Source organism: Globicephala melas, chromosome X, assembly GCF_963455315.2.
Source record: "Globicephala melas chromosome X, mGloMel1.2, whole genome shotgun sequence".
Lineage (NCBI taxonomy): Eukaryota > Metazoa > Chordata > Mammalia > Artiodactyla > Delphinidae > Globicephala > Globicephala melas.
Window position 1 is genome coordinate 37,225,595 of NC_083335.1, and position 18,408 is coordinate 37,244,002.

At 37.1% G+C, this 18,408-nt stretch overlaps 1 protein-coding gene across 1 annotated transcript in view; it reads left to right on the forward strand.

Moving 5' to 3' along the window:
* NUP62CL (nucleoporin 62 C-terminal like) overlaps positions 1-18,408 on the forward strand; it is a 68,863-nt gene that overhangs the window by 13,994 nt on the left and 36,461 nt on the right. Inside the window, exons 3-4 of the mRNA XM_060292010.1 lie at positions 15,870-15,974; positions 17,385-17,486. Of these exons, the coding sequence (XP_060147993.1) occupies positions 15,870-15,974; positions 17,385-17,486 (207 nt within the window). The remainder of the gene's footprint in view (positions 1-15,869; positions 15,975-17,384; positions 17,487-18,408) is intronic.

Consider the following 18,408-nt stretch of genomic DNA (forward strand, 5'->3'; position numbering starts at 1 on the left):
TGTAAAAACTACAAACACATGGAGGCTAAACAATACACTACTTAATAACGAAGTGATCACTGAAGAAATCAAAGAGGAAATCAAAAAAATACCTAGAAACAAATGACAATGGAGACACAACGACCCAAAACCTGTGGGATGCAGCAAAAGCAGTTCTAAGGGGGAAGTTTATAGCAATACAAGCCCACCTTAAGAAGCAGGAAACATCTCGAATGAACAACCTAAACTTGCACCTCAAGCAATTAGAGAAAGAAGAACAAAAAAACCCCAAAGCTAGCAGAAGGAAAGAAATCATAAAAATCAGATCAGAAATAAATGAAAAAGAAATGAAGGAAACAATAGCAAAGATCAATAAAACTAAAAGCTGGTTCTTTGGGAAGGTAAACAAAATAGATAAACCACTAGCCAGACTCCTCAAGAAAAAAAGGGAGAAGACTCAAATCAATAGAATTAGAAATGAAAAAGGAGAGGTAGCAACTGACACTGCAGAAATAAAAGAGATCATGAGAGATTACTACAAGCAACTCTATGCCAATAAAATGGACAATCTGGAAGAAATGGACAAATTCTTAGAAATGCACAACCTGCCAAGACTGAATCAGGAAGAAATAGAAAATATGAACAGACCAATCACAAGTACTGAAATGGAAACTGTGACTAAAAATCTTCCAACAAAGAAAAGCCCAGGACCAGATGGCTTCACAGGCGAATTCTATCAAACATTTAGAGAAGAGCTAACACCTATCCTTCTCAAACTCTTCCAAAATATAGCAGAGGGAGGAACACTCCCAAACTCCTTCTACGAGGCAACCATCACCTTGATACCAAAACCAGACAAGGATGTCACAAAGAAAGAAAACTACAGGCCAATATCACTGATGAACATAGATGCAAAAATCCTCAACAAAATACTAGCAAACAGAATCCAACAGCACATTAAAAGGATCATACACCATAATCAAGTGGGGTTTATTCCAGGAATGCAAGGATTCTTCAATATACACAAATCTGTCAATGTGATAAACCATATTAACAAATTGAAGGAGAAAAACCATATGATCATCTCAATAGATGCAGAGAAAGCTTTCGACAAAATTCAACACCCATTTATGATAAAAACCTGCAGAAAGTAGGCATAGAGGGAACTTTCCTCAAGATAATAAAGGCCATATATGACAAGCCCACAGCAAACATCATCCTCAATGGTGAAAAACTGAAAGCATTTCCACGAAGATCAGGAACAAGACAAGGTTGCCCACTCTCACCACTCTTATTCAACATAGTTTTGGAAGTTTTAGCCACAGCAATCAGAGAAGAAAAGGAAATAAAAGGAATCCAAATCGGAAAAGAAGAAGTAAAGCTGTCACTGTTTGCAGATGACATGATCCTATACATAGAAAATCCTAAAGATGCTACCAGAAAACTACTAGAGCTAATCAATGAATTTGGTAAAGTGGCAGGATACAAAATTAATGCACAGAAATCTCTGGCATTCCTATATACTAATGATGAAAAATCTGAAAGTGAAATCAAGAAAACACTCCCATTTACCATTGCAACAAAAAGAATAAAATATCTAGGAATAAACCTACCTAAGGAGACAAAAGACCTGTATGCAGAAAATTATAAGACACTGATGAAAGAAATTAAAGATGATACAAATAGATGGAGAGATATACCATGTTCTTGGATTGGAAGAATCAACATTGTGAAAATGACTATACTACCCAAAGCAATCTGCACATTCAATGCAATCCCTATCAAACTACCACTGGCATTTTTCACAGAACTAGAACAAAAAATTTTGCAATTTGTATGGAAACACAAAAGACCCCGAATAGCCAAAGCAATCTTGAGAACGAAAAAAGGAACTGGAGGAATCAGGCTCCCTGACTTCAGACTATACTACAAAGCTACAGTTATCAAGACGGTATGGTACTGGCACAAAAACAGAAAGATAGATCAATGGAACAGGATAGAAAGCCCAGAGATAAACCCATGCACATATGGACACCTTATCTTGATAAAGGTGGCAGGAATGTACAGTGGAGAAAGGACAGCCTCTTCAATAAGTGGTGCTGGGAAAACTGGACAGGTACATGTAAAAGTATGAGATTAGATCACTCCCTAACACCATACACAAAAATAAGCTATAAATGGATTAAAGGCCTAAATGTAAGGCCAGAAACTATCAAACTCTTAGAGGAAAACATAGGCAGAACACTCTATGACATAAATCACAGCAAGATCCTTTCTGACCCACCTCCTAGAGTAATGGAAATAAAAACAAAAATAAACCAATGGGACCTAATGAAACTTCAAAGCTTTTGCACAACAAAGGAAACCATAAACAAGACCAAAACACAACCCTCAGAATGGGAGAAAATATTTGCAAATGAAGCAACCGACAAAGGATTAATCTGCAAAATTTACAAGCAGCTCATGCAGCTCAATAACAAAAAAACAAACAACCCAATCCAAAAATGGGCAGAAGACCTAAATAGACATTTCTCCAAAGAAGATATACAGACTGCCAACAAACACATGAAAGAATGCTCAACATCATTAATCATTAGAGAAATGCAAATCAAAACTACAATGAGATATCATCTCACACCAGTCAGAATGGCCATCATCAAAAAATCTAGAAACAATAAATGCTGGAGAGGGTGTGGAGAAAAGGGAACACTCTTGCACTGCTGGTGGGAATGTGAATTGGTTCATCCACTATGGAGAACAGTATGGAGGTTCCTTAAAAAACTACAAGTAGAACTACCATATGACCCAGCAATCCCACTACTGGGCATATACCCTGAGAAAACCAAAATTCAAAAAGAGTCATGTACCAAAATGTTCATTGCAGCTCTATTTACAATAGCCCGGAGATGGAAACAACCTAAGTGCCCATCATCGGATGAATGGATAAAGAAGATGTGGCACATATATACAATGGAATATTACTCAGCCATAAAAAGAAACGAAATTGAGCTATTTGTAATGAGGTGGATAGACCTAGAGTCTGTCATACAGAGTGAAGTAAGTCAGAAAGAAAAAGACAAATACCGTATGCTAACACATATATATGGAATTTAAGGGAAAAAAAATGTCATGAAGAACCTAGGGGTAAGGCAGGAATAAAGACGCAGACCTCCTAGAGAACAGACTTGAGGTTATGGGGAGGGGGAAGGGTGAGCTGTGACAGGGCGAGAGAGAGTCATGGACATATACACACTAACAAACGTAGTAAGGTAGATAGCTAGTGGGAAGCAGCCGCATGGCACAGGGATATTGGCTCGGTGCTTTGTGACAGCCTGGAGGAGTGGGATAGGGAGGGTGGGAGGGAGGGAGACGCAAGAGGGAAGACATATGGGAACATATGTTTATGTATGACTGATTCACTTTGTTATAAAGCAGAAACTAACACACCATTGTAAAGCAATTATACCCCAATAAAGATGTTAAAAAAAAAACAAACTTAATTTGACAGGAGCTATGTTACCTAGCTGCCATTTAATGTGGCGGCGAACTATTATATTGATTTTTTCCTTTCTCTATTTAGAATAAATGCAATAAAATTAAACTTGGGCAACAGGGCTTTCACACAACCTACAGTGATTCTAGGGGCTTTTGAGCTGGGTGCCAGCACCCGTACTAATGCTGTAACAAGCAGTGCCCTATCACACCAGGGGACAGCATCCACTCCTTTTGCTTTTGGCTCTGTCACTCAGTCTGCAGCAGTGTTCTCGTTCATTGGTGGAAGTGCACCTCAGACTGGGTGCACCAACTTCAATATTGTCTTGATGGGGAACGCCTCTCAACCAACAGCGTTTGCAGGATTACCCCTCACTCCTGCTACTCGGACGTCTAGTGGAACGATTGCTACACAATCAGTTATTCGTTTCAACCGTGGTGGACAGTCCACTGGTAAGTTTTGAACTCTGCTCTCTAATGGAGAAGCACAGTATTCAAGATTGATTTTGAGATTCTTATTTGATTGATTCATCCGAATATGACTGACTTCTCTTATTGGAGGTTAGTGTTATTGATGAATGCGATAGAAATGTAATCTAAACTGCTCCTTCTGGTTTTGCATTTTTAGGTTTAGAACCAAGGAATGTTTGTTTGGGGGAAAAGTTACAACCTTCTGAGAATGAATAGTCTAGACAAATTGGCCACTAGTAATAATAGCGTTACACTGAAATGTTTTGTTCAACTGTTTAATGCTTGTGTTTACCAAGCATTTTTTTTCACAATCTGTTGATATGTTCTGTTTTCCTTTTTTAAAATAAAACTTCTGAAATGAAATTTATCAGGAGGTACGATAAAACAGGAAAGAACATTTCTGGAGTAGTATAAAATTTTAGAGAATATTAATAATGTAGTAATAAGTGAGTTATATGGCATAGTTGGGGAATGGTAAAATATTTTGGCTGGTAGAGACATTTTGCATGCATGGGTTACCAGTTTCTAAATAAGTCAGATTCAGTAAAATGCATTTAACCTATACTGAACATTAATGAGAAGACATTTAGGATCTTTCTAAACCAAAATGCAGTTAATAAAAAGTACTGGTTTATAAGCCACATAAGCTTGGTTTTACTGTAGATGCCTCAGATATTTTAGAGCTTGAGAAATACACTGAGTGAGATATTGTATACATTTTACTTTATGGTATATTTTATTGAATTACATATTCATAGTAATGGTTTCAGAGCTTTTGGAAACAACCAAAAAGGTAAAATATGTAAAAAATTATAGATAATAAACAACTTATTTATAATTTGTATTTAGTAGTGATAATGTAACCAATTTTGATTGGTTGGTATGGCATTGTAGGACACAAAGAGATGAAGTGGAGCATTAAAATCATTATGATGCTAGAATATTTGGTCACTACCTTGGGGGGCATTATTTTAATTGTGTACAAATGAATTTTTGATATTACAAATAATACATATCTGTTATCAATAAAAAAACAACCAGGAAATAAGTGTTTGAACTTTGGCTCTGTTGTTTACTAGTTCTCTGACCTTGGACAAGTTACTCTAAGCTCTCAGTGCTTAGTTTGCTCATCAGTAAGTGCTCAGCGTTTTACCTTGTAGGGTTGTTGTGAGGATTAGGTAGGTAAGTGAATATAAATAACTGCTTAGAACCTTGTCTGACATGTATATAATAGGTATTCAATAAACGTTGGCTATCTTTGTCGTTTTTATGAAAGTATACATTTCCCCACGGTGTTAAATATGTTGGATATTATCCCTTTTGTTTGTTTGTTTTTTAAGCTTTGGTAGTTTAACACTGAAAATAGTATCATAGCATCATGTTCATTTACATTTTCCTTTATTAGTAGTAAGGCTGACTTCTCTTCAAATGATTGATTAATTGTATTTGTGTTTTTTTCGTGTGTTTGTGTGTGTGTGTGTGTGTGTGTGTGTGTGAGAGAGAGAGAGAGAGGGAAATTGAATGAATTCCCTTTTTGTATCTTTTGCTCAGTTTTCTGTCTTTTTTTCTTTTTTGGCGGGGGGGGGCGCACCATGCGGCTTGCGGGATCTTAATTCCCCCAACTGAGGATCGAACCCAGGCCCTCGAACCCGCGCCTTTGGCAGTGGGAGTGTGGAGCCCTAACCATTGGACCACCGGGGAATTCCCTGCTCAGTTTTCTAATATGGTGCTTATCTTTTTCTCGTTTATATGCAGTTGCAATAGCCTAACGCTTTGATATTTGTATAAGAAGTATTTTTGTACCTATGATTTCTGTTGGTGACAAAGTCACAGGTACTACTAACCTACGTGGTTTGTTGCCTACCTTTATAACTAAAGAAAGTGCTCAGGTTCTGCTAGATGTTAGTGAAAATAAGGACGTAATTCCCCTCCCCCCCAAAAAGAAGTATTTTCCCCAGTTTGTTTCGGTTTTACTTTACTTAGTTTTATAGATATTAAAAGGTTTTAAATTTTTAAATTAAGCTTTTTATTTTGACATAATTGTAGATTCTCATGCAGTTGTAAGAAAAAATAAAGAGATCCCACATACCCTTTGGCCACTTTCTCCTTGTGGTAACATCTTGTGAAACTATAGTACAATATTGCAACCAGGATGTTGATATTGGTAGTCAAGATATAGAATAGTTCTCTCACCACTAGGATTCCTCATTTTGCCCTTTCATAGCAACACCTACTTCTCTTCTGCTCCCACACTCTATTAACCCTGGCAACTATTAATCTGCTCTCCATTACTGTAATTTTGACATTTCAAAAACGTTATATGGATGGAATCATACAGTATGTAATCTTTTGGGAATGGCTTTTTTCACTCAGTATACTTCCCTTTAGATCATCCAGATTGTTGTGTGAGTCAGTTGTTTGTTTTATTGCTGCATAGTATTCCATGGTATGGATGTCAATTTGTGTAACTATTTGTCATTCAAATAATTTTTCCTCCTTAGGTCAGATGACATTTTTCTCTTGCTGTTTTCAATATTTCTTCTTTGTCTTTAGTTTTCAGAAATTTAATTATTAAGTGTCTTGGTGTAGATTCCTATCATTCTGTCATCAAGTTCATTGATTCTTGTCTCTATCCCCTCTGTTCTGCTGCTGAGTCCTTTTGCTTGGCTTCAGGTTTGCATTTTGGTTATTGGTTATCTGGTTATCTCAAATTTCCACTTGACTCTTCTTTATATCTTCTATTTCTTTGTAGAGATTTTCATTTCTTTTCTTTTTCTTTTTTTTTGCTAAGGGTATTTTTTCTTGTGTTTCAAGTGTGTTCATAATTTCTTTTTGATGCACTTTTATCATGGATGCTTTGAAATATTTGTCAAATAATTCTAACATTTCTATTATCTTGGTATTGTCTTTTTAAATTCCATTTGAGATCTTTCTGGTTCTTGGTAGGAAGAGTGATTTTTAATTGAAACCTGGACATTTTCTTATTATGTTATGAGACTCTGAATCAGATTCAAGACTTTTGCTTTAGCTGGCTTTATGTGACATTGCTCTGGCATGAGACAGAAGGGTTTCACTGTGTTACTGTAAGGTGGGAGTAGAACTTCATTTTCCCTAGTCCGTCTCCATTGCTACCCAAGGCAAGGGTCTCCTAGTTACTGCTGGGCAGGAGTGGGAGTTCCTGCTCCTGATGTGGTTTCCACTGACACTGTGAGGACATGGTTCATTAACTGCTGGCAGAGGTAACATCCTGGCTCCCTACTTGACCTTCTCTGATACCATCCTGGCTGGGGTACTGGGACACCTCGTTATAGCCTCACAATGGTGGAAGTTTAAGTTCCTCACTTGCTGTTCTCTGGAATAGGTAGGGAGCGGGACCACACTTTTTTCTGTGATGTTTGGTTATTGTCTAAAAGTTTTCTGTCTTGTTGGTCTGCCCCATTCTTGTCTTTTGTCTAGAGAGCAGGTTTTTGTTGGGTTTGGTTTTGTTTTTCTATACCCATTGTCATTTCTGACTGGCCAACCTATTCAACTCCGAGCCTGGGAAATACAAGGCAGAAAGAAAACCCATGGAATTCATTACCATAATGTTCCTTGGGTCTCAAGATCCCTAGTTGATTTGCCTTCTCGCCACCTTTCAGGGTTTTCTTGTTCATTTTATATATAATGTCCAGGGGTTTAAGCCATACGTAGTGGGAGGAATAGGGAAAGTACATTTTCCTGGAAATGGAAATCCTTAAGATGTAAATTTTTATGTTGTCAAATCTCTCATTCTTCTGAGTTTCTCTCTCTGGACTTATTTGTATAGGCCTTTTTCACCTTAGGATTCTTAATTCTTTTTGTTCTTTTATGGTTTATATTTTTAGGAATTTCCTGCCTTCCTATTGATTACTTGAACATTTATAGAATTCCATTATATTTTTAGGAATCTTTTTTCTAAATGATTAGTGAATTAAACCATAGTATTTCATTAAATGGCCATTTTTTCCCTATTGATTTGAGATGCTGCCTTCCTCATACACCAAATTATTATATATGCTTGGTTCTGCTTCTGGACTTCCTATTTTGTTCTATTATCTGTCCTTTCTTCCTCTAGTATCACCATTTCGTTATTGTAGCAAGCCCCACTATCTTGTAGTGTATGGCCACCTTCCCCCATTCTGTTAAAAAAAATGCCTATTTTCTATGGCTAACAATTCATTAAGCTAGTTGACATTTTCCTCTGTTCTTAAACATGAAGGAATTAAGGCTGATTTTGTTAGCCTTATAGCACTAGATGGAGAAAATTATGGTATTGAACCCTTCCTCTTGTCCAGTGGTTCTCAACTGGAGGCGATTTTTGCCCCTTCTCCCAGAGGATATTTGGCAGTATCTGGAGACATTTTTGGTTGTCCAGACTGGGTGAGTGTTACTGGCATCTAGTGGGTAGAGCCCAGGGATGCTGCTAAATACTTTGCAGTGCACATAAAGGAAAATTTTGTTGTCCTCAACACACAACCTTTTGACACCAAATATATGGGAGTTCTTCCCACACCAACCAATTCTCCAACTCTCCAGACACCAAATGGGTGTCCTACAATTCAGCTATGATGCTCACCACCTGGAGGTAGCACAGACCCCACAGGGTAAGGGCTCAGTTCCTCAAGACTGTCCCCCACTTCAGATATCAATTGCAAGTCCCAGGTTGTCACCTGTACTTCTGACCAACTGACTACAAACTGGGGGTGCCTGTGACCCCTCCCTCCTTGGGTTGGATGATTTGCTAGAACAGCTCACAGAACTCTGGGAAACACTTGACCTAAAATTTCTGGTTCACTATAAATGATACAATTTAGGAACAGCCAAATAGAAGAGATGCGTAAGGCAAAGTATGGGGGAGCAGCCCAGATCGTCCATGTCCTCTCCAGGCACGTCACCCTCCTAGCACCTCCGTGTGTTCACCAACCCAGAAGCTCTCCAAAGCCCTTCATTTAGGGTTTTGATGGAGCTTCCATTATGTAGGCATGATTGATGAAATCTTTGGCCTCTGGTGATTGAACTCAATCTCCAGCTCCTCTCCTCTCCTGAGATGTCAGAGGGTTAGGCTAAAAGCCCCAACCCTCTAATCACTTGGTTGGCTCCTCTGGTAACCAGTCTCTCAGCCTTAGGGGCTTTCTAAAGTTCACCTCTTTGACATAAATCAGGTGTGGTTGAAAGGGACTTGCAGAGGCTCCTTTCACCTTTATTGCTCTTGGAGCTATTTCTGAAACTGGGGACAAAACCCAAATATTATAACAGAAGATGCTTCTATCTCTCTCCTCACTTAGGAAATTACAAGGGTTTTAGGGTCTTTGTCCAAGAAAGGGTACAAAGACCAAATATGCATGTCTTAAATCCCAGCATGGGACAGTCCTCCATTGTCCATTATTATCGGCCCAAGCTGTCAGTAGTGCCATGTTGAAAAACCCTGTTCTAGCCCTATGATTAGGAAAATGAGACTTTGTCTTTTAAACCCTTCCTTATTTAAGAGTCAGGCTCCTTTAGCTTAAAAGCACATCATATTAAATGGCATTTGTTTCCTTAGTTACCTTTGGGTATGTGATTTAAGGTCAGGCCCCTGAAATTATGCCAGTATCTGAGACAGATGATCAAGACTTTAAAATATGGGCATAACTTGAGTGTAAATTTAATTAGCGCTAGTGAAGAGATTTCAGTAATACAGTCAGTTACAAAATAAATAATGCAAAAAACAGTCACTTTCCCATGTTTAAACAGTAGTAATTGGGAAATATAATGGAGGAATTTCCCATTAACAATTTCAACCAAAGGTATGAAATGCCTAAGAATGAACTTTAAAAATGTGCATGACCTATATGAAGATAACCATACAGTTTTACTGAGGAATATAAAAGAAGACATGAAGAAATGAAGAATACACACACTCGATAGTACAGGAATGTCATTTAGTTCTAAATTAACCAACACGTTGAACATAATTCTTATAAAACCACAATGGGAATCTTTGAGGGAAGGAAAGGAAGGAGGGACTTGACAAGGTTCTAGAGTTTAAATGAAGGGGATAAGTGCATGAGACTAGTCATGTCTTGTTTTTTAAGAAAAGTAATGATAGTGTACTTGTAGAAAAATATATGAAAATATATTGTAAATTTATTCTCTGACTATAAGTTTAAAATATTTAGTATAAAAAATAAATGAATTCTAGTGCTTCAATAATTGGAACTCTCTTGTGGAACAGGGATAGAAGGAAAAATCAGTGAAAAATTTTAAAGTACAGAAACAAACCTGGGTTTATGAAGATGACATTTCCAATCTGGGGAGAGAGGATGGAGTAGTGAACAAATGAATTGCAATAGCTGGCTAGCCAGGTGATTTGGGGGAAGGGGATTATGTTTTGCTTAAAAAGATTAACTGAAAGAAATACTAGGTGAATTAAAGATAGAAAATGAAACCATAAATATTTAAAAAGCATAGGTGAATATGAAAATGTGTAAATAATATTTCTTGGGTTAGGGAGAGGACCATTTATTTAAGTATAATTTTAAAATATATAATATAGTCTGTCAAATGATTTAAAATTAAGACTATAAAAATAGTATAAATAAGTATACTGCCCCCATCTACCCTGTATTACTCCCTTACCCCTTCCCCACCCCCTCTATTCAGCTAGCCACTGTAATTGTATGTATCCTTCCAGAGTTTCTTCATGGATTTGCTAGCGAATAAAAATATATATTCTTAGCCCTCTGCCTTTTTAAAAAATAATATAAATGAGAGTATACTCTGCACATTATTCGGTACCTTGCTTTTTAAACGTAAAACTTAATACACTTATTTTAAACATTTTGTAGCTCTTTTCACATCAATCAGTATATGGAGAGCTTCCTCAGTATTTTTTATAGCATCATAGAATTCCATGGTCTGGATGTGCTATAATTTATCTAACCCTTTGCTGGTGGACGTTTGGGTTGTTTCCTCTTTTGCTAATATAAACAGTGGTGCAATGGATCTTATTTTACATGTCATTTTGCAGGTGTATAAGTATATCTTTGTGGATAAATTTCTAAAAGAAGTATTACTGGTTCAAAAGATAGATGCATTTGTAATTTTTAAAACATTGGCCACTTATTTTGCATAGGGGTTATACCAGTTTACACTCCCATTAGAAATCTCGGAGGCTGCCCATTTCTTCACAGTGTCCTTAAACAGAGTGTGTTACCAGTTTTTTTATTTCTCCCCATCTGTTAGGTGAAATTGTTCTCAAGGTAGTTATAATGTGTGATTTTCTCCTAAAAGTGAAGTTGAACACCTTTTATATGTTTGAGGGAATTTTGAAACATGATATGGAGACATAAACCATAAAGGAGAAAACAATGGAAAGATTTGACTACATAAAAAATAAAAACAAAATCAAAAAAGCAAATGACAAACTGGGATTAGGAAATATTTGCAACATTTGACTAAATAGCCTCAATATATATATAATACTTTTATTAAAAATCAATAATAAGAAGACAATACTCCAATGAGAAAATGGGCAGATGACATGAATAGGCAATTTTGAATGAAGAAATTAAAGCAGCCATTAAACCCATGATAAAAATTTAGCCTCACTGGTAGGTATTGAATTAGAAATATTAAAACACCTTTGCTATAATTGGTTATTTCTTTAAAAGTATACATGTGGTGCTTCTCTTAAATGAAACATAGGGATATTCCATGATACATATTTTAAATAGTTGGAGGTATGTGGTAATGTTCCCGGTTCCTTCCTAGCATCTCCCCCCTGTCCCCAAACCCCCGGTGGCCCTAGATGTTTTGGATAGCAGAGTCTTACATCATATATTGTCATGAATTGTTCAACAGTTGGATACAGGTATCAACAGATTCAAATGCAGTTACTTATTAAGCACTTTTTCCTTTTGAAAAGGAAGAAGAATATCTGTAATTATGTATTGGAAAATTATGTATTGGAAAAGGTTGGCTCGATTCAGCATAAATATTTATTGAGTACTTACTATCACGTGCCGTGTGCAATGATCTATAGTGAGGATGAAAAGGTAAACTTTGTTTTCAATTAACCAATTAAGCTTATTTGTGTCTTTATGTACTTAATTTCTCTAGCTTTATTTCTTTTATAGATTTTATTTTAAATTTTCAAGAAGAGTCCAGGTAATTTGTTTTCTGAAACTTTATTCCAGACTTCTATTTATTACTTTTTCTCACAGATTTATTATTGTATAATTCACATACCACATAATTTACCCATTTAAAGTGCACAATTAATTGGTTTTTAGGATAGTCACAGAGTTGTGCAGCCATTACTGAAGTCAATTTTAGAACATTTTCATTACCCACCGAAGAAACGTCATACCCATTAACAGTCGCTGCCCGTTCTCTTCTTACCCCAGTTCTGGCAACCATGAATCTGCTTTCTGTCTCTATAGATTGCTCTGTTCTGGACATTTCATCTAAATAGAATCATACAATATGTGGTATTTCGTGATTAGCTTCTTTTACTTAGCATGTTTTCAAGGCTCATCCATGTTTTAGCATGAATCAGCGCTTCTTTTTTATGGCCAAATAAAATTCCATTGTATTAATATACCACATTTTATTCATCCATTCATCAGTTGATATTCATTTGGGTTGTTTCCTTTCATCTTTTTCTGTTATGAATAATGCTGCTGTGAACATTCATGTACATATTTTAGTGTGGATATATGTTATCATTTCTTTTGTTTGTATACCTAGGAGTGGAATTACTGGGTCATATGGTAACTTTATGTTGAACACTTTGAGGAAGTGCATACAGTTTTCCAAAGAGATTACACTATTTTACATTCCCATTAGCATTGCCTGAGGTTTACAATTTCTGCATATCCTTGCTAACACTTGATATTATGTCTTTTTGGTTATTGCCATCCTAGTCGATATGAAGTAGTATCTCGTCGTGGTTTTGATTTGCAATTCCCTAATGACTAATGACATTGAGTATGATTTCAAGTGTTAGATGGCCGTTTGTATCAACAACCTTGCATCTTTATGACCATTCTTTTTTTCTTTTTTTTTTGGCTGCACTGCGAAGCACGTGGGATCTTTGTTTCTCAACCAGGGATCAAACCTGTGCCCCCTGCAGTGGAAGCACAGTCTTACCCACTGGACCGCCAGGGAAATCCCCTGACTATTCTTTTGTAGTCACCATCTCCTTCTGACCACAGCCTGGAAAGGATCTCTACTTTTAAGGATTCATGTCCTTAGATTTTGCTTACCTGGATAATCCAGGATAATCTCCCTCTTCCAAGTTACTTAACCTTCACTTCATTTGTAAAGTCTCTTGTCAAGTAAGGTAATATGTTCACAGACTCTGGGTATTAGGATGTGGCCATCTTTGGGGACCATTTTTCTGTCTACCATACCATCTTAACAATATAAAATTATCTGATCCATGAACATGAGAGCTTTCTGTTTATTTAGGATGCCTTTAATTTCTTTCAATAATGTTTTTTATTTTTCTGGATACAAGCCTTACACTTGTTTTGTTAGATTTGTTCTTAACTATTTTATTCATTTTGAACAATCGTAAATGGAATTATATTCTTAATTTCATTTTTGGATTGTTCATTGATAATATATAGAATTGAAATTTATTTTTATATTGATCTTGTATCCTGCAACTTTGCAGAACTTGTTCATTGTTCTAATAGATTTTTTTTATTGGAGTATAGTTGCTTTACAATATTGTGTTAGTTTATACTGTACAGCAAAGTGAATCAGCTGTACTTATCCATACATCCCCTCTTTTTTGGATTTCCTTCCCATTCAGGTCACCATAGAGCATTGAGTAGAGTCCCCTGTGCTATACAGTAGGTTCTCATTAGTTATCTATCTTATACATAGTATCAATAGTGTATATATGTCAATCCCAATCTCCCAATGCATCCCACCCCCCACTTTCCCCCTTGGTATCCATACATTTGTTCTCTCTACGTCTGTGTCTCTATTTCTGCTCTGTAAATAAGGTCATCTATACCAATTTTTTCAGATTCCACATATATGCGTTAATATATGATATTTGTTTTTCTCCAGATTTTTTTATGGGTTCCTTAGAATTTTCTGTATTCATGATCATGTCATCTGTTTATAGAGATAATTTTACTTCTTACTTTGCAATCTGGTATCCTTTATTTGTCTTCTTGCCTAATTGTCCTGGCTAAAACTTCCAGTGTGTTGTTGAATTGAAGTGGTAAGAGCAGACATCCATGTTTTGTTTTTGACGGCAGTGGAAAAGTATTGTTTTTCACTGATAAGCATGACGTTAGCTGTAGGTTTTTCATAAATGCCCTTTATCATGTTGAGGAAGTTCCCTTCTCTTTCTAGTTTGTTGAGTGTTTTCATCGTGAAAAAGTGTTGGATTTTCTCAGATGCTTTTTCTGCTTCTATTGAGATGATCATGTATTTTTTAAATAACAGCATAATTGAGGTATAATTCATATATCTTAAAAGTCACGCTTTTAAACTGTGCAATTCAGTGTTTCTTTTAAACATATTCACAGAGTGTGCAACTATCACCACTATGTAATTCAAGAACATTCTCATCACTGCAAAAAGAAACCCTGTAACCATTAGCAGTCACCTCCCATTACCTTCTCTTTCCAGCTCCTGGTAACCACTAATATACTTTCTGTCTATGGATTTACCTCTTCTGGACATTTCATATAAATGGGACCATACAATATGTGGCCTTCTGTGTCTGGCTTCTTTCATTTAGCAAAATGTTTTCAAGATTCATTCATGTATCAGTACTTAATTTTTCTGATCCTCAGGAGGGCTCTTTTCAGCCTTCTCTTTCCCTGGTTATCTCTGCTAAACTGGCTGGCCTGCAGCCTAAATGTTGCTCTCATGAAGCTTACTTCCTCTTAATTGCTTACCACCAAAATCTCTATTTTTTTTCGAGAGAGTCCTTTGGCTTGAACTTCCTCATACTCTGTTTCAAATAAAGTCAGTTCTTCTGGACATAGCTTTCTGTTCTTATGGGCTACCTTTATCCCTGGGCAAAATCTTTGAACCAGTGCTTTGGGTGCTGGGCAGTGACCGTTGCTTCTGATCTTCTTGCTTCTCTCTTCCGGCATGCAACCTCAGCCCTACAGGTAAGCTGGGGCAGGGCAGTCAGGGTGATTGATGGGGCTCCAGCATTGCAAGCCTACTGTGCCTGGTGTAGACCCTCTGCCCTATGAGTGGGGGCTGACTGGAGGAAAGGAGCCCCTCAGCTCTTGGCTGTACTCACCAGGAATTTCAATCCTTTAACTGTGTGTCAGGGGTGATGAGGAATGCTGGCTGCTTCCCCTCCTAATGAGATACTATATTCATTGGTTGGGAGCTGAGGGAAGAGGGAGTCCAGTCTTCTTGGCGACTCCTGCCTGGAGTGTAGCTTCTCTCAAGGGGAGCAAGGGGATGGAGGGAAGAGCGTGGGTTATGATTCATATGCTGTAGACTCTCACTTGTATTACTGAATTTTAGCAGATTTTCTTGAATAAATGTTTCTTTATTTGCTGTACCTTCAGGACAATTTCCAGAGATTTCAATTTTTTAAAAAAAATATTTTTTACCAGTTATGGTTGCTTCACTGGGGAATGGTACCCTAGGACTTCTTATGTCACAAATTTAGAAGTGGACCCCCCTGTTAGGTTGCTCACTTTTTTAGTAGAGTTTCTTTCTTATGATGGTGCTAGAAGGCTGGCTATACTAAGCAGTACTGATGAACTATTTTTTAAATCGGAATTTTACTATGTCACATTTATTAACTATCAGGGTACTTGATTTTCCTTGCTTTGTTGTTATTTCTCCATATAAGTGAAGTTTGTTATAATGGTGTTTTACTTATTAAAAATTATTTTTATTGACATATTTTTCTGCTTGTTACTTTAATTTAGGGTTGGTTCCAGCATCTACTGTTGCTACCGCTACTAGTTCAAGCACCATGCTGTTTACCTCATTTTCAAACGTTTCTACCTCCACTGCTGCTACTGGACTCTCATGTAAGTTACTGGTTGCAAAGAAAATACTATTATTTCGCATCAGGCCACTTAACTCAATTTGCCAGTATAAGCTATGGATCTCCGACGTCTCATAAATTATCATTATGCTTGATCCCGTTTGTAACTGTTGATATCAATAGTACCTTTGCTAAAAACCTGATTGTCATGGCTTTCACTATGAATTTTATATTAACATGATTATTACAGCCATGATGTTCATCATTAGAGTTTGTTATTGTAATCCTAGCAGTAATATGGCCCTCCCAAAGCCCTGTTATAGCAAGCCTGTCACCATTTCTGGGAATAAAACTTGCCAGGAATTGCTGATGCCTAGTTGAGCCTGAAAAATGGCGGCCGCCATCCCCCATTGCCTTGTGCAGTTGGCGTAGGTGGAACATTAGTTGAAATTGCAGGTTGCCACTTGAATTGTATTTTCTTCCAAGTAGATACAGTTCCACTCCTGAGACATGACTGAGATTCTGGAAACCTTTTGATATATGTAAGCAATATCCTTCTCAAGTATAATAGATTTTGTGAATATGACCATGTCTGAGGTTGGGAGTTAAAATTATTGAATGAATTCCATTTCCAATCAAAAACTTGACTTCTGACCTTTTCTTAAAAATTAATTAATTTATTTATTTATTTATTTGGGACTGCACTTGGTCTTTGTTGCTGCGTGCAGGCTTTCTCTAGTTGCGGCAAGTGGGGGCTACTCTTTGTTGCGGTGCGTGGGCTTCTCATTGCGGTGGTTTCTCTTGTTGGGGAGCATGGGCTCTAGGTGCGCGGGCTTCAGTAGTTGCAGCGTGTGGGCTCAGTAGTTGTGGCTCGCGGGCTCTAGAGCTCAGGCTCCGTAGTTGTGGCGCACGGGCCTAGTTGCTCCATGGCATGTGGGATCTTCCCGAACCAGGGCTTGAACGTGTGTCCCCTGCATTGGCAGGCGGATTCTTAACCACTGTGCCACCGGGTAAGTCTGACTTCTGACTTTTGACAGGTTTCTTTTTTCTTTCCTGTCTTTGATGTCCTTGCCTACAAAATGAAAAGAAACCTTGACCACAGTGTTTTTAAAATCAACTTTAATGAGATATAATCTACATGTCATAAAATTAATGTAAGTGTATAGTTCAGTGATTTTTAATCAATTTACCGAATTGTGTAACTCTCACCATAGTGCAGTTTTAGAACATTTCTATCATCCCAGTAAGATCTCTCAGCCCGAGACAACTACTAATCTGTTTTCTGTCTCTATCTATGCCTTTTCTAGACTTTTCATATAAATGGATTGACTATAGTTTTTTGAGGCTTAGCCAAAGTTACTAAAGGACTCAGATGAAAAATACCCTATATAAATTCTTCATTCACTGTTTTTGATTAAAAGAGTAATAGGTAATATTATGTTGTTCTCTGCAGTTGGTGGTGCCCCTACAACTTTGGCTGGAATGCTTGGTGGTACAGCATTGGGATTTGGATTAAATTTCCCTGGAGCAGGTGGAGCAGCTGCTGTTGCATCTAGTAAGATTTTTAGAACTACTGGGATGTGTTTGAATGCTCACTGGAAATGTACTGCATAACAAAAGCAGTAAGTAGGTTGTATTCCTTAGCTTCTAGGACTAAGAAGGTTTTGATCATCTCACCAGCATATCCAAAAGGTACATCAGTATTGACAATTGCCAAAGGGTAGAATGAGACAGTTGATGTCAATGAGATTACTTCTTTGAGATGACGATAATCAAAGCTGCTATCAAACTCTTGTCAACTCTGAAACTTAAAAATTCTTATTATTGACCATACTATTTAAAGTGACCCAGTACACTGGGATTCATAGAGTTTTATTCTCTAAAAGTTAATTTAAGGTTTGACCTGTATTAAAGTTGATCCTCTCCTTAAGCTGATTACAGGAGTTTCTGTGGACCTATCCTAAATTTGTTTCTGCCAGTTAGGCACTAGTTAGGTTGTAAATTAAAGAAAACTTGGTTATCCATTGCCTTTTAGCTGTTGTGAGCTGGGTGGTTAGAGGTCAGTTACTACTTAAACCTACCATTTAAGTCAGACTCCACTTTAGGGAAGTCTTGTTTGTTCTGACTTTTAAAAGTTTACTTAGGGCTGAAATGAATCTTTATTCAAACCTGTCATAAACTAAAAGTCAGTCCTTGTTAAGTTTAAAATAATTATTCCTAAACAGAGATGTAAACCATCTTTTGCATGACCAACACTTAACTGAATTTCTACTGTGTACTCGGCTAACTGGCCAACCTATGAGCATTATGAAGGGCATGGCTTGAGAATTTTATAAGTAACCATATTTGCAAGAAATATAACACATAGTTTCCCTTATAAAATGCTGAACAAAAAATTGATTCTTTCAGTCGTGGGCGGAGTCACTGAAATATGAATTTGCAGGCTTTTTGGTGACTCTGCCATAACTCATCCCCTA